The sequence below is a fragment of the Arachis hypogaea genome, chromosome 14, assembly GCF_003086295.3.
Source record: "Arachis hypogaea cultivar Tifrunner chromosome 14, arahy.Tifrunner.gnm2.J5K5, whole genome shotgun sequence".
NCBI classification, from domain to species: domain Eukaryota; kingdom Viridiplantae; phylum Streptophyta; class Magnoliopsida; order Fabales; family Fabaceae; genus Arachis; species Arachis hypogaea.
The window spans coordinates 138,697,568-138,712,450 of NC_092049.1; the positions used below are offsets into that span (position 1 = coordinate 138,697,568).

The window sequence follows — 14,883 nt, forward strand, 5'->3', positions numbered from 1 at the left end:
GCTAGATTGATGGTAGCATTCAAGAGAATCCGGAAAGTCTAAACCTTGTCTGTGGTATTTCGAGTAGGATTCAGGGATTGAATGACTGTGACGAGCTTCAAACTCGTGAGTGCTGGGTGTAGTGACAGACGCAAAAGGATAGTAAATCCTATTCCGGTACGATTGAGAACCTGCAGATGATTAGTCGTGCGGTGACAGCGCATCTGGACCCTTTTCACTGGAAGGATGGAAGGTAGCCATTGACAACGGTGATCCACCAACACACAGCTTGCCATAGGAGGACGTGCATGCGTGAATCAGAAAACAGAGGAAAGCAGAATTTCAGAAGACAAAGCATCTCCAAAACTCCAACATATTCTCCATCATTGCATACAAGTATAATTTGTGTTCTGCCCTTTTATTCCTTGAAATCAAATTTGATAAGTGAATTATTTTATTGTTTTCCTGACTAAGAGTTACAAGATAACCATAGATTGCTTCAAGCCAACAATCTCCGTGGGATCGACCCTTACTCACGTAAGGTATTACTTGGACGACCCAGTGCACTTGCTGGTTAGTGGTACGAGTTGTAAAAAGTGTGATTTACAATTCGTGCACCAAGTTTTTGGCGCCGTTGCCGGGGATTGTTTGAGTTTGAACAACTGACGGTGAATCTTGTTGCTTAGATTAGGAAATTTTTGTCTTTTGGGTCAGAGTCTTTTATTTTCTTTTCAAAAATTTTTCAAAAAAATAATTTTTCTATTAAATCTCGTGCCAAATTTTAAGTTTGGTGTTTTCTTGTTGATTTTCCTTTGTTTTTCGAAAATTTTATTTTGGTTTTCTAAAAATTTTAAGTTTGGTGTTCTTTCTTCATGTTCTTATGTTCTTGTGAGTCTTCAAAGTGTTCTTGAGTTTTTCTTGTGTCTTGATCTTAAAATTTTTAAGTTTGGTGTTCCTTTGTATTTTCCCTCCAAAATTTTCGAAAACAAGGAGCATTAGATCTAAAAATTTTAAATCTTGGGCTATCTTATTGTTTCTCTCTTTCCTCTTTAAATTCAAAAATATCTTTTCTCTCTATTTTTAAAACAAAATTTTCGAAATTTATTTTTAAAATTCAGATTTTTTTTTCAAAATTTAAAATCTTTTTCAAATCATATCTTTTTCAAAACTTCCTGACCACTTTCTCTCTCCTCATTTTTTCGAGAATCTTCACCTATTTTTATTTATTTTATTTTAATTTATTTTATTTTCGAAATAATTAAATAAATAAATAAATAAATAAAAATAAATTTTTTATTTTACATCATCTCCCTTTCTCCATCATGGATCTAAGTGGAAATGAACAGTCCAGGAGGACTCTGGGGTCATATGCTAACCCCTCTACTGCTTCATATGGGAGTAGTATCTGCATACCCTCCATTGGAGTCAGTAGCTTTGAGTTGAATCCTCAGCTCATTATCATAGTGCAGCAAAGCTGCCATTATTCCAGTCTTCCACAGGAAGAACCTACAGAGTTTCTGGCACAGTTTTTACAAATTGCTGACACAATACATGATAAGGAAGTAGATCAGGATGTCTACAGATTATTACTGTTTTCATTTGCTGTAAAAGACCAAGCGAATAGGTGGTTAAATAACCAACCTAAGGCTAGCATAAGGACATGGAAACAGCTGACAGAAAAATTCCTGAATCAATACTTTCCTCCAAAACGGATGACACAGCTAAGGCTGGACATCCAAGGCTTTAAACAAGGAGATAATGAATCTCTTTATGATGCCTGGGAGAGATACAGAGAGATGCTACGAAAATGCCCCTCTGAAATATTTTCAGAGTGGGTTCAGTTAGACATCTTCTATTATGGACTTACAGAAAGAGCTCAGATCTCTCTAGATTACTCAGGTGGTGGATCTATCCACATGAGAAAGACAATTGAAGAAGCTCAAGAGCTCATTGATACAGTTGCTAGAAATCAGCATTTGTACCTAAGCAGTGACCCTTCCATGAGAGAAGAGGCTAAAACAGTAACTGCTGAACTCAGTTCTGTAGAGCGAGCTGCTGAATTCAATCAGCAATTGGATTTTCTAACAAAGCAGTTAGCTGAATTCAAGGATAAACTACAAGAGACAAGGATGGCTAATATAAACATGGAAGTACAATTAAAGCAAACAAAGCAGCAGTTGTCAAAACAAATAACAGAAGAATGCCAAGCAGTTCAATTAAGAAGTGGGAAAGCACTAAATACCCCACTTCAAGGCAGCAGGAAACCAAGAAATGAGCAAACCACCCAAAATCCATCTGAGGACAGTAAGAGTCCAGGAAAAAATAATTCTGGCGCTAAAACGCCAGAAGTTGGGTGGAAGGCTGGCGCTGAACGCCCAGGCCATGCTCAGGACTGGCGTTCAACGCCAGAAACAAACAAGGATCTGGCGTTGAACGCCCAAAAGAAGCTTAGTTCTGGCGTTCAAACGCCAGGAACAGATGAGGAGCTGGCGTCTAACGTCACTCCAGCTTCTAACTCTGGCACTCAATTGCCAGTGAGGGATTAGACACACTCCAGCTACTGCTAGGGTTTTGTTTTTTGTTTGAGATTGAGTTTGAGTGGAGGAGGAGACTGAACGTCGAATGCTTTCCCTTGTTGTTTTTATCCGAAACCCAAAGCGGCACCGTTTCAGCCAAACCGGCCGGATCCCAGTTCGGTCTGATCGGTCGGTTCTCGGCTGGTTCAACGGTTTTTAGGCAGTTTTTAAATTAGCAGTTTTAAAAGTTAAACCAAACCGTAATGAGTCCCGGTTCGCGGTTCAACTGGTCGGACCGGCCAGTCCGGTCCGATTTTCAGAATCTTGCATAAAATACACTAATTCAGTTTTCTTGGACATAATATCTCTGTTCATGTCTCATATACAGTGTTCTGAAAATCAAACCGAATCGGCCGGTTCGACTAGATTAACCGAGAACCGGTTCTCTAGCCGGTTCGGTTGATGTGAAAAACCATCTGGCAATAAACCGGTGAAAAATCCGATCGAACCGGCGGTTAACCGGTGAACCGATAAAACTGGTTGTTTTTTAACAGTTTTCAAAATTATAATTAAAAAAAAAAAGAAAATGGATCATATAAAAACCCAATTTCCCAGTTCCCCTCCATCAGAAAAAACCCTAACGGCCTAACCCATTGCGGCACTACCCTCTCCCCCCTCTCTCTCTCTCACACAGCCAGCAGCTCCTCTTCTCTCTCAGCCAGCAGCCACTGCCTCTGCCGTCGCCGAACTCTTCTTGTCAGCAAGAGGGTGCCTCGCTGCCAGCAGTGACAAACAGAGGGTTAGCTCAAAGCTCTTGGCCGTCCATTCTCTTCTCCTTCACGTCGTGGCCTTTACACTTGCAGATCGAACCTCATGGCCGTCTTCACTAAATCGTCTTCGTCTTCTTCGTCGTGGACTTGTAGATCGAAGTGCGGTCAGTTGGATTCCTCCATCGTCTTCGTCATCTTCATTGTGGACTTGCTCGATCCTCGTCTCTGTCTCGTCGTTCCTCCCTTGCCGGTAGTTGAGTTTTGTTCTTTCCTCGCCGCCTGTTTCGCTCTTCCTTCGATGTCAGATTGATTCCTTTATCGTCTGTAACTCTGCTTCATTTTTTTCTTTTGTTAATTTCCATAAATTTTAGTTTCTTTATTTTAATGATTCAAATTTATGTTTGCTTCAATTTATGGTTGCTTATTTTATTAGTTTTATTGAGGTACTGAAATCTGATTCTTGGTTGCTGTTTCTTTTACTTCTGAGTTAGTGTTGATGGTGGTATGATGGCCGAGTTTGGACTAATGGTGTAATTTTTGTCTCTGATTTTTCTATTTTTGAATTATAAAAAATTATTTTGAAATATTTTCTTGTTTTATACTTTTGTTGCTGATTGATGAGGATTGCTGATTACTTGCGAGAACTTAGGGGAGAATAGTGTTGTTGGCTTGTTGCTGCCTCTGTGTTAACTGTTAAGTGTGTTAAGTTTTTAGTTTTTATAATTTTTATAAAATTGGAATAATTGTTGATGGTTGATTTCAGAAAATCTGGCATAATTTTGTTATGGTGTTTTACTGCTCTCTTAAATTTTGATAAATTTTGATGATAGTTGTTGGTGTTATGTTAAATTTTCTAAAATAATTTTATTGATGATTGATGATATTTTTTAAATATTTGAAATTATATATTTAAATTTTAAAAATTTTATTTAATATTTAATTAAACCGGTTGAACTCCGGTCGAACCATTGAACCAGTGAACTAGTCACTCTACCTATTCATTGACCGGTCCGGTTCTCGTAACCTTACTCATATATCAAATACAATTTTTTATCTTCGTGTTCCTGTCTCAATGTCCTATCCCTATAAACAAACGCAATCTTAATGTGAATTTTTTATGAATTCTTCTGTAATTTTTTGTGACAAATTTAAATTATTTTGTTTTTGAAAAAAAAAACTCAAACAAAAAAATAAATGTTTAATTATTTTACAAATACGTATAATCTAATTATTTTATTCTATTTTTATTCTTTTTCTCTCTCTCACTTGCTAAAAAAATTATGTGAAAATATAGAAGAGATGATAAGGCAGAAGAAGAGAGTAAAAGAATAAAATATTCTGATCTTAGACTTGAATTGAATGTGAGTATTTTCCTATATCTAATACAATGCAATTCCTGTCAAATTTTGTAGAGTGCTACTGCTATTTGGGTTTGTCTTCATAAAACTTCAATAAGATCATAGCTAAAATTTTGTGGCTAATGACTAATTTTTTAGTAGTGCTGATCGAATCGATTATTTTAATATGTGGAATATGATTTATATTTTAAAAAGAGCAATATTATACGACCAACAAAATTTAAAATAAAATAATAATTAAATTTTTAAGGATTTTAACTTCGAACTAATATAATTAGCTTTTTTAAAAAATACTAATCAGGTAATTAATCTATAATAATAAACAATGAAAATATTATATTCTTAATCAATTTTTTATGTAAAATTTAATGGTGGTGCTTATGTATACTATTATTTACAGTGATATGTTTTATTACTCCACATAAATTGAATATGTGAACAATATCATTTATAATAGTTTTTATATAACTCTCATTAACTATTCTTTATGTACCACGAATCCTAACGAGACAAATAAAATTTCGTTCCAAAAATTGCTACCTCCGAAGTGATAATCTTCCGTAAACAAATATATCATTATAGTTAAAGGTATATATGAGTATCATTATTAAATTTTATTTGATGAATTAGTGAAAGAACATAATATGTTTACGGTTTATTATTATGAAAGACCTAATTGATATTTTTGTATTTTCAGAGACTAATTAGTTTAAAGTCAAAATCGTTATATAAAAACCTAACTATTAATTTACTCTAAAATTTATTATTTTTAGTTAATACTTAGTCAATATTCTAAATAATAAATACTAAATTTTAAATCTTTAATTTTAAATTTTAAATTCTAATAATATAAAAATAAGAGTGTAAGAGTAACAAAATTTTGGTTGTTATAAGGTTCTGTTAGTTGTTAAAAGTCCCTATATCAGTGGCTTGTAACCAATACAAACTATCATTCTTTCCTTCAGTAGTGATATGAGTGCTTTTGGCCATGGAAGGATAATAATTCTTTCCTTCAATTCCTATAAAATTTTTTACCCTGACAAAAAAAATCGTGATCATATACCCAAGATGCTGTAGTGTGTATAGTAGTAGTCACAAGTAGGAACAGAAAGACTGAGAGAGTGAAAAGCAGAGAAGGAATCAATGATAGTTTGTATTGAACTGTGTATCTTTGGTTACAAGGCACTGATATATAGTAAAGTCCAGGGACTATTAACAACTAATAGAGCTTTATAATCACCAAACCAGTCTTGGATAGAATCTTGATTACACTCGTATCTACTAACTAAATAATATCTTGATTACTCTTTATAAAGAGGTTTGTTAATATTAATAAAAGTGTTGGTCTTCTATTATTTTTCTTTTAAAAAATATCGAATTCTAATTCAATGGCTATAAGGTTTAGGTGGACATGTTGGAATTCTAATTCAATGTGCATGTAAATTCCATGATAAATGCTTATGTAGAGGGATATTGATTGTCTAGGAATCTCACGTTCAACAAATTTATACAATAATACTATTAATTTTTTTTTTAATTATCTAATGTTTACGTTGTTTAAAAAAAATGTTGTTTCTTATATTTTTTATTAAGTATTAACACCTTAATTTTAAAAGCGAAATATTTAATTCTTAACATACATCAACCTTAAATTCACACTATTAATACCATGTTACAAAATTTTATTCATAAAAAATACAATGTAAACAACAATAATACACAACTGTATAAAACAATAATACTAAAGAAATACTATTTAAAATTATCTTATATAACATATTATCTATAATTTTATACATATAATAATATTTGTAAATATATATTTATTACATCTAAAATTACACAATTATTTTATCGATAATTAATAAATATTAAATAAAATAAATTTAAATTGATTTTTTATTGTCTCCCAGACATAATTCTACATTAAAATAAGAAAAAAGTGCATTCTAAATGCTACATTCAAAGTAGACATTTTTTTTAGTTGTTTACATCATATTTATCACTACAACAAATCCGGCAGATAGCGGCGAAAAGTTTGCGGCGCATATCGCGGCGGTTAGAGACGAGGCTGTAATCAGGATTGTATTTAGCGGCGGTTTTTCTTGAACCGCCGCCAAATGACATATTGCGGCGCATATCGCGGCGGTTAGCGGCGATGCTTCAATCAGGATTGTATTTAGCTGCGATTTTTCAGCAAACCGCCGCTATCTGTAACGTCAAGTGACTCATCATGTTACATTTTGCGGCGGTTTTTATTCCAACCGCCGCAAAATGCGTATAACGACATATTTCATTGGTTTCCTTTAAGGGAGACACTCCGATAAATATGCTTAAAACGTCTTTTTTTAAAGATGTTTGTTATTAACTAACATTTAATACATATAATTAATTAAACTATATTATTTTTGTCAAAGATCAGACAAATTGATTTGGTCAAAAAATTGATAAACCAAACCTTGAACTGATTTAAATTAATATTTTTTATAGAAAATGACTATAATAATCTTATTATAAAAAATAAGTAAAATAATTTTATTATATATATTTTTTTAATTTTAAAAATCTTAAATTCTAACCCTATAACGATACAAAAAAAATTATTAGAATTTAGGATTCTTAAAATATATTTATATATAAAAGAATATTTTAGTCAATTTTTATAATAGAATATTGTAATTATTTTTTATAAAAAATATTAATTTAGACCGGTTTAAAGTATAATTTATTGATTTTTTGGCCAAATCAATTTATCTGATCTAATTTTGATAAAAATAACATAGTTTAATCAATTATATGTATTGAATTTTAATTACTTAAAAACATCTTTAAAAAAAGACGTTTTAAGCGTCTTTATCTAAGTGGCTCCCTTCCTTTAATAACAACCATCTGGATATAATCTAGTTAATTTAAGACTACTATTTTAGCCTACATATGGTTTAATCATTGTTACTTAATTTCATAACACTTTTTTTAGATCCGTTTTACGTAAAAAATTTCACAAATTAAATAAGCTATATATGTTAACTCATGTGAACAAATTTACCAATAAGATTTTCTCGTTTACCTTATTGTCATTTAAATTTGCATTCAAACATAAATGTAAAATAAGAAAATATAGTCATAGGCTGATTTTATAAAGTTAAAATAAAGTTGTAACGAGCATATATTAAAGTTACTCTTCTTTGAAGTTATGCCGTACTAAACATAAATCAGGAAACTCTAAGAGTAGATAAACATGTAAACCTGCGACACAAATAATTAAATTAAGTGAATCAACGTAACTTATAATAAAAAATCAAAATTTCTCTCCAACATCGTATTGACCTGGCAAAAAATTAATAATTAAAAATATTTTCCACAAGTCATTAAAAATTCAAAACTTTATAATTTTACCAAAATTATAATTTTAAATTTTAAATTTTTTATTTTAATGATTTGTTGAGCATTTATTAAAATAAAAAAATTAAAATTTATTTAATAACAATCTTAACTTGTATTCTTAGATATAAGAATTCATAATAACTAAATTCAAAATTAATTAATGTTTTATCAAAATTAAATACTAAATAGAATAAAAATATTTTTATATGAAAACTAATCAATCATCTATATAATTATTAGCGCTATATACATCGAAGAGTCATTTGGCTTGGTGGTAACATGACATTGTTAAAGCTTTTCCTTCTTCCAGGTTCCAAGTTCGAGCCCTGCCTTCTTCAGTTGTGGAAGGTTTACATAGAGTTGATATTCTACAGTGATCTACACGTTGTGGATCTATTGGTGGGCGCGGATTTAATGATTGAGTCGGTTGGACCATTGGACCACCAGTCGGTTTGACTCTAATAACTATGAACGGAAATACTGAAGCTATTTAGCGGCAGTTTGCAACTCGCCGCAAAATTGATAGACGTTTAGCGACGGTTATTCCAGCGGTTGAATAAAACCGCCGCTATCCGTTTAGCCGCACCACATCTTCCGGCATTTCATTAAACTGCCGCGAAATGTTTTGCGGCGGTTCAAAATCGCCGCTAAACGGCTCCAGGAACCGCCGCTAAATGGCGATTTTGTTGAAGTGATTTTTATTCATAGAGTTGTAAAAACCGTTATAAAGTCATCTTTAAAGATAGACCTCTATAAATAATAAATATCCAGTAAATAGAGATATCTTGTAATTATATATAGAGGTCAGCTTTATAAAAGATACTTTTCCATTCTTCTTTGGTTCTCTCTTTTTCATGGAGAATAATATGCATGCTTATATTCATAAGAAATTTGAGTCGAGTAATTTCAGGTTTATCTTATTCTTTATTTATCACAGTCTCTAAAATTATTATTTTACCTTTATTTTTATCCTTACTTAAAGCATTGACAGCATTTTTGCAGTTTCTCAATATTTTTATGCAATTGTTATCACTTCAATCATGTAAGACTAGCTGCAAAGGAAGAAAAGAAATATAAAATTATATATATATATATATTATTTCATTCTTTATTTATTAAATGTATATATATAAAAGTAATATATAAAATTAGAATTAGTTAACATGATAAGTGACTTATAATTAAAGTTCTAAAAATTAAATCGGTGATTCAAGTAGCACTGAATCGAATATAATAAAATAATATATTTATGTATAAAATATATATATATATATATATATATATATATATATATATATATATATATATATATATACCAAAGATATGAGATTCGAATCCGCAACTTCTGAAAGGCGGATGGCTTGGATTAGTTGGGACACTATGACTCGCCCACGAAAAGAAGGAGGCCTTGGATTTAAAGATCTCAGAATCCAAAATCTGGCGCTTTTAGGCAAACAGTTTTGGCGACTTGTAACACAGCCTACTTCCTTATTATCCAAAATCTTAAGAGGTAAATACTTTAGCAATGGTAATGCTATAACGGCAGAAATTGGAGTCTTACCTTCTTGGGGATGGAGGAGCATACTGGAAGGTCGAAAGATTGTTGAAAAAGGTCTTAATTGGGCTGTGGGTACTGGTGAGAATATCTAAACCTTTGAGGATCCTTGGTTGCCTCCTCCGTATCCTTTGATGATTTCTGACATGTCAAATAGACAGGCTATTTCTGAGTTGGTTCCAAGAGTTAAAGATCTAATTACTGAAGATAGAAATTGGAATCAGAATCTCATTCAAGAATTATTTCCCCAAGACATTGCAAACAGGATTTTGTCAGTTAAAATTCAGCAGAGTAGGGACAAATTACAATGGGATTTGAACAAATCCAAGCAATATGATACAGCTTCAGGTTACAGAATTGGCTACTTATTTTACCATCCGCCTCTGGAGCTTTGCCCTATTTATATGCAGCAGAAAAAGCTGTGGATTGATCTATCGAAGTTGAACTTGCCTCACAAAATTAAGCTATTTATCTGGAAAGCTCTCCATGGCCGACTTCCGGTGCTTGCTCAGATTCATCACCGCATCCCATCTATATCACCAATATGCCTTTGCTGTCATGAAGCAACGGAAACAGTCACTCATTGTTTGATCGATTGCTCTAGAATTAAAGACGTGTGGTCTCAGAATTATCTTCGTGACTGTCTTCCCCCTCAGAGTTCTAACAACTTTTGGACATGGTGGATTGCATCAACAGAGATACTTAACCCGTTGAAGAATGCTGACCGTAATCCTCAATTGCTTGCCATCATTTGCTGGAACTGCTGGAAAGCTCGCAACCAGTTGATTTTTGAAGGTTCTACTTCTATGCCGTCTGCCATTCTAGCAAGCTCTGTCAAGTTGCTCCGTGAAATCCAAAGAACTCCCAGTTTAGGTCGTCATCTCCATGAGACAAGCTCTTAGTTGCATTCAATTTGATTTATCATTATTTCTTCTTTAAGATTTTTCTTCGTTTTTCGACCACGCACCGTTGGATGAATACCTTCAGTGTAGTGTTTTTGGGAATTCTCCACCTTTTATTATGCTGTTCTGCTTTTGGACATCTTTGTATTTCATTTTTTAATAATTAACGAAATATAACCTATTATCTTTGAAAAAAAATATATATTTTTTTTAGAAAAATATTTTTTGTCTTTTATTATTTTAAACCGATTAATTGTTAAAAAATTGTACTGCTTAATTCAATTAACTGATTTTTCAATTTTTCAATAACCAGTTTATTGCTGATTGATTTTTTACCTGAATTCTCGATAAATTTAGTTAATTCAACTAGTTCGATCTAATTTTTAAATCCAGGGTTCGATCTAATTTTAAGCCATAAAATTAGCTAAAAAATATTTAAATTAATTAGGGCAAACACACTACTAATCCACTACTAATTAAATGCTTACCTTAAGTAGAATTGCATCATCCTTAGGAATGGAATCAAACATGTCTCCACCAACAAAGCTCAAATTGTTGCATCCCTTCAAAATTTTCACAACCTGTGGAAGATCAAATACTATGTATTTGAGTTCTGGAAATTTCTCACTGAAAATTTGTGCCGTGGTTCCAGTTCCACCACCAACATCCACAATTGTTTCCAACCCCTCAAAGGCCATGTGATGATCCTTTAGTGCCAACTTTATCATCTGAGAATCACTGGCCATAGCATCATTGAACAAGCTCAAGTTCGTAGGGTTCTTGTCAAGAAACTCCCACAAAGGTTTTCCCAAGGTGATTTCGTATAGAGGGCGATTTTCGTCATAAAACCACTTGTTTAGATGATGGATGGAACTTGAAAGAGTTGGATCATCGAGAAACATCTCTACCACCGGAGATATAGAAGGGTTTTCAGTGCCTTTGATCAACAGCTCTGATGCTGCTGTGAGAGCAAATGCTTCCTTTTCTTTTTCTTGGTTGCTATCATCGTCACCATGAATTGTCACCTTCGTTATACAGATGTAAATACAATATTAACTCCATATGCATGGTATATGATATAGTAGCAATTATAACATTTTGTTAAGAAAACTAAGATTGTGCCTTGTATATTAAAGATAAAATCAACAAAAATATTTTCAAATTGCTGATAGAAGTGCCTTTCGAATTTTCTAACTATGAAAATATCTTTAGAGGAAAATATTTTTTTTAGATATGTTTAACTTATACCTTTAGGATACATAATAGTAATTCTTGACAGTTTTATATCACTTAACCTCAACTCAAGTTGTATAGTCCTTTATATTTTATGATGCTACCTAAAAAGTGTTGAGCATTTTTTACCATCTCCATATTTTTCACCTTGTATTGCATCTTAAGAATAAATTATTTGCATTTTCATTTTCTTTCTCAGAATAGACAGAAGAATTGAATTGTATTGTATTAAGCTGTATGATAGAACTAGAACTGTGAATCAATTCAGCCCGCTTAAGTCTATAGGTTATACAGGTTATTAGCCCGTTTATTTTTTGTTCGTTTATGAGTTTCAATTTTAAAGTTCAGACATTTTAAAATTACGAACTAACAAATTCTTTCTAATTTGTTATAACTAGCACCCATCATTAACAACTTAAGTGCAGGTTAACTGATTACCCTTTATACATTTAGTTAATAAATTAGATTAATTCATTTCAAGAATTTTAATGTGATTTAAGAGAGATATGAGATGGACCGTTATCAGTGTTACATATAATAAGTATGTATTAAGTAGATAATAAAGAGAAAAATGTAACACTCTTATTATCAGAATGTCACGCTTCTGGGTGCGTCATTCTGATAGCAACAGTATTACGACGACTCTCATATATTTAATAAGAAAAAGTATGGAGAGCCAATCTAATTAGTGTACAATGTATACAATAGGGATATTTTTGTAATTAAAATCAAATGATAATTAAATTAATTATTATTATTTATTTCTAATTTGAAATACAACCCAAATAAGGATTCGAAATAGTGAACAACGCAAAACTGTGACCCTCTCCCCCATTTGAACGGAATTGCTTATTGCCTAGTCTCATCTTCTCTCAACGCTGCCGTGTCGCCACCCACAACAGCTGCCGTCGCGCACAGTTTCGGGAGACGCTGTAACATCCTAATTATCCTAAGCCTTACCTCGCGTCGTAAAGTAAAGGTTAATAAAAAGTTACGATAACTTTAAAGCTTATACATAGTTATATAGAAGGAAATAATATATTCTAGAAGCCCAATTAAGGATTAAGCTCAAAAACAGAGTTTGAAAATCGCAAAACGTTCACACGAAGCTACAACGTAAGGCACAAGATATACCTACAGATATCAAGACATATATATAGATATATCAAAGTATAATAGTCATAAGAGTCTAGCCGCGGCTCGCGAAGGTTAAGCCGGCTAGTTATATACAGACATACAGAGTTTAAAAAATAAAACAGCTTATACAAACTTTCTCTCAAAGTAAGCCTCTAAGGCATATATAAATACAAAGGTGAGAGAAGTTAAACAAAATAATCAAAAGACTTCAAAACATAGTGAAGATCCTCTGCTCTGTCACCATCAAAGTAACTCATCGAGATGGGTTACGACCTGCATCTGAAAAATAACAACAGAGTATGGAATGAGAACTGGAGGTTCTCAGTATGATAACAGTGCCCAGTGATGTAAGATATAAGACCCCAGGATGCCAGAAGCAATCTTAGAACTTCATATCCATCACAAGATTCAAGCTTAATCCATAAGTAAACTTAAATTCATATTTTAAAACCATAAAGAAAAGAGGGTAATCTAACTTAGTGGATTTCTAATCTAACAATTTTCCGCTGTCCCACAGCCTTTGCCAGCCTAACCGCCATGCAATCCCATCGCCACCGCCTTCCGAACCTCCTCAATCCTAGTAGAATACACAAACAAATAACAATGCAAGTAAAGCACAAGTATAGCATGTATATCAAGAAATTCAAGTAGCAATTAATCATGTTATACAATTAGGTAATCAATTTCAAGTCGGCAAAGCAAACAAACAGATAGAAGATGCACAAGATGAATGTCTGTCTTATTGGCTGTGATATCACATTGTTGATTCAACTGCCAATCCGACACACCTCCATGGAGATGTCGCCCTTCGGTCTCATAATGGGAACCCCCGAGATATCGTGCCCGGATCACGGTCCAGGATGTCAGTGCCTGCACACTATAGTGATTTCGAATGGATGCGAGCGGGATACTCTTGCCACGGACCTCACATCTCAATGTATGCGGGACTAACCACCGCCCTTATGATGCCACCGTGATCTCGACAGGCGGGATTAACCGCCGACCCTGCCAGGTGCATATCATCTCAATAATCTCAGTTTAAAAATATTACATCAGTGGTTTTCAAAATCATTTCATTCAATGCTCAGTAATTCACCACTTCCACAATTTTCTGTCAGTAATCATCAATACAATACCTCGCCTTCTCACTCAACCAAAACCATCCTCAGTATACCAGAAACCTAAACCTCCGTTCTCTAAACCTTTTTGCAAGAAAAGTATCCAATTAAACTTACCAAAAGCATCTCCCATGTTTTGACACCTAAAAGCAAGCTAAAGAGACATAAATAAGTGTTACAGAAGTTTGCAAGCTTTCCGGGAAGGAAAAATAGTTAAAAACAATGTTTATTGAAAAATAGGGCAGTGTGTATACGCATAGGATTGTGCGTATACATGCCTAAAAAGATTTTCAAGAAGTGTGCGTATGCACAGGGAGTAAAAATTTCCATTCTGCGTACACGTATAGATACGTGCGAACGCCCTCAACAGAATGTAACTTCCAGCATGTGCGTGTACACGAGGCTGTGCGTACACACAGCTTGAAAATTTTGCAGGGTGTGTGTGCGCACCAGAGTGTGCTAGCGCTCCCAACAGTAGGCACCTCCTTGTGTGTGTGTGCGCACAAGAGTGTGCATACGCACGTTTTCAGAAATACACAGAGTGTACGTGCGCACCAGGCTGTGCGACGCACAAGTCAAAATTAGCCACTGATGAGAGCACGCGCACAGCAGTGTGTGTACGCACACAAACCAGAAATCATAAAATTCTGTTATATCACAGAATTCAGATTTTGACACCAAACTTTAAACGGTCATAACTTCCTCTACAAAAATCCATTCTCTACAAACTTTATATCAATTTAAAGCTCTCAAAGCCATCTTTAATTTAAAATAAGTTTCATTCAATTGTAAGCTTTGAGGCTCAAGTTATGATCCGTCAAAGTTCACCAAAAATCTATTTTTACCAAAGTTCACTAATTTCTCAAATCTTTGAAATCCATAACCAAAACCAAATCCAAACCACACCAAACTACAAATTACTTCATAACTT

At 33.3% G+C, this 14,883-nt stretch overlaps 1 protein-coding gene across 1 annotated transcript; it reads right to left on the reverse strand.

Moving 5' to 3' along the window:
- Positions 1–10,940: 10,940 nt before the first annotated feature.
- Positions 10,941–14,085, reverse strand: LOC112743369 (isoflavone 7-O-methyltransferase-like). The gene is made up of 3 exons (XM_025792581.3): positions 14,070–14,085; positions 13,787–13,839; positions 10,941–11,489 (listed from the first exon to the last, which is right to left on the reverse strand). The coding sequence occupies exons 1-3, from the start codon at positions 14,083–14,085 to the stop codon at positions 10,941–10,943; spliced, it is 618 nt and encodes a 205-aa protein (XP_025648366.3).
- Between the last annotated feature and the right edge of the window lie 798 nt (positions 14,086–14,883).

What these genes read in the sequence shown, in the direction of transcription:
- LOC112743369 (XM_025792581.3), bottom strand. An exon ending in GTGGCATCATAAGGGCGGTG is followed by an intron (nt 11,490 to 13,786) that starts GTTAGTCCCGCA and finishes TGTATAACGAAG; the next exon opens with GTGACAATTCATGGTGACGA.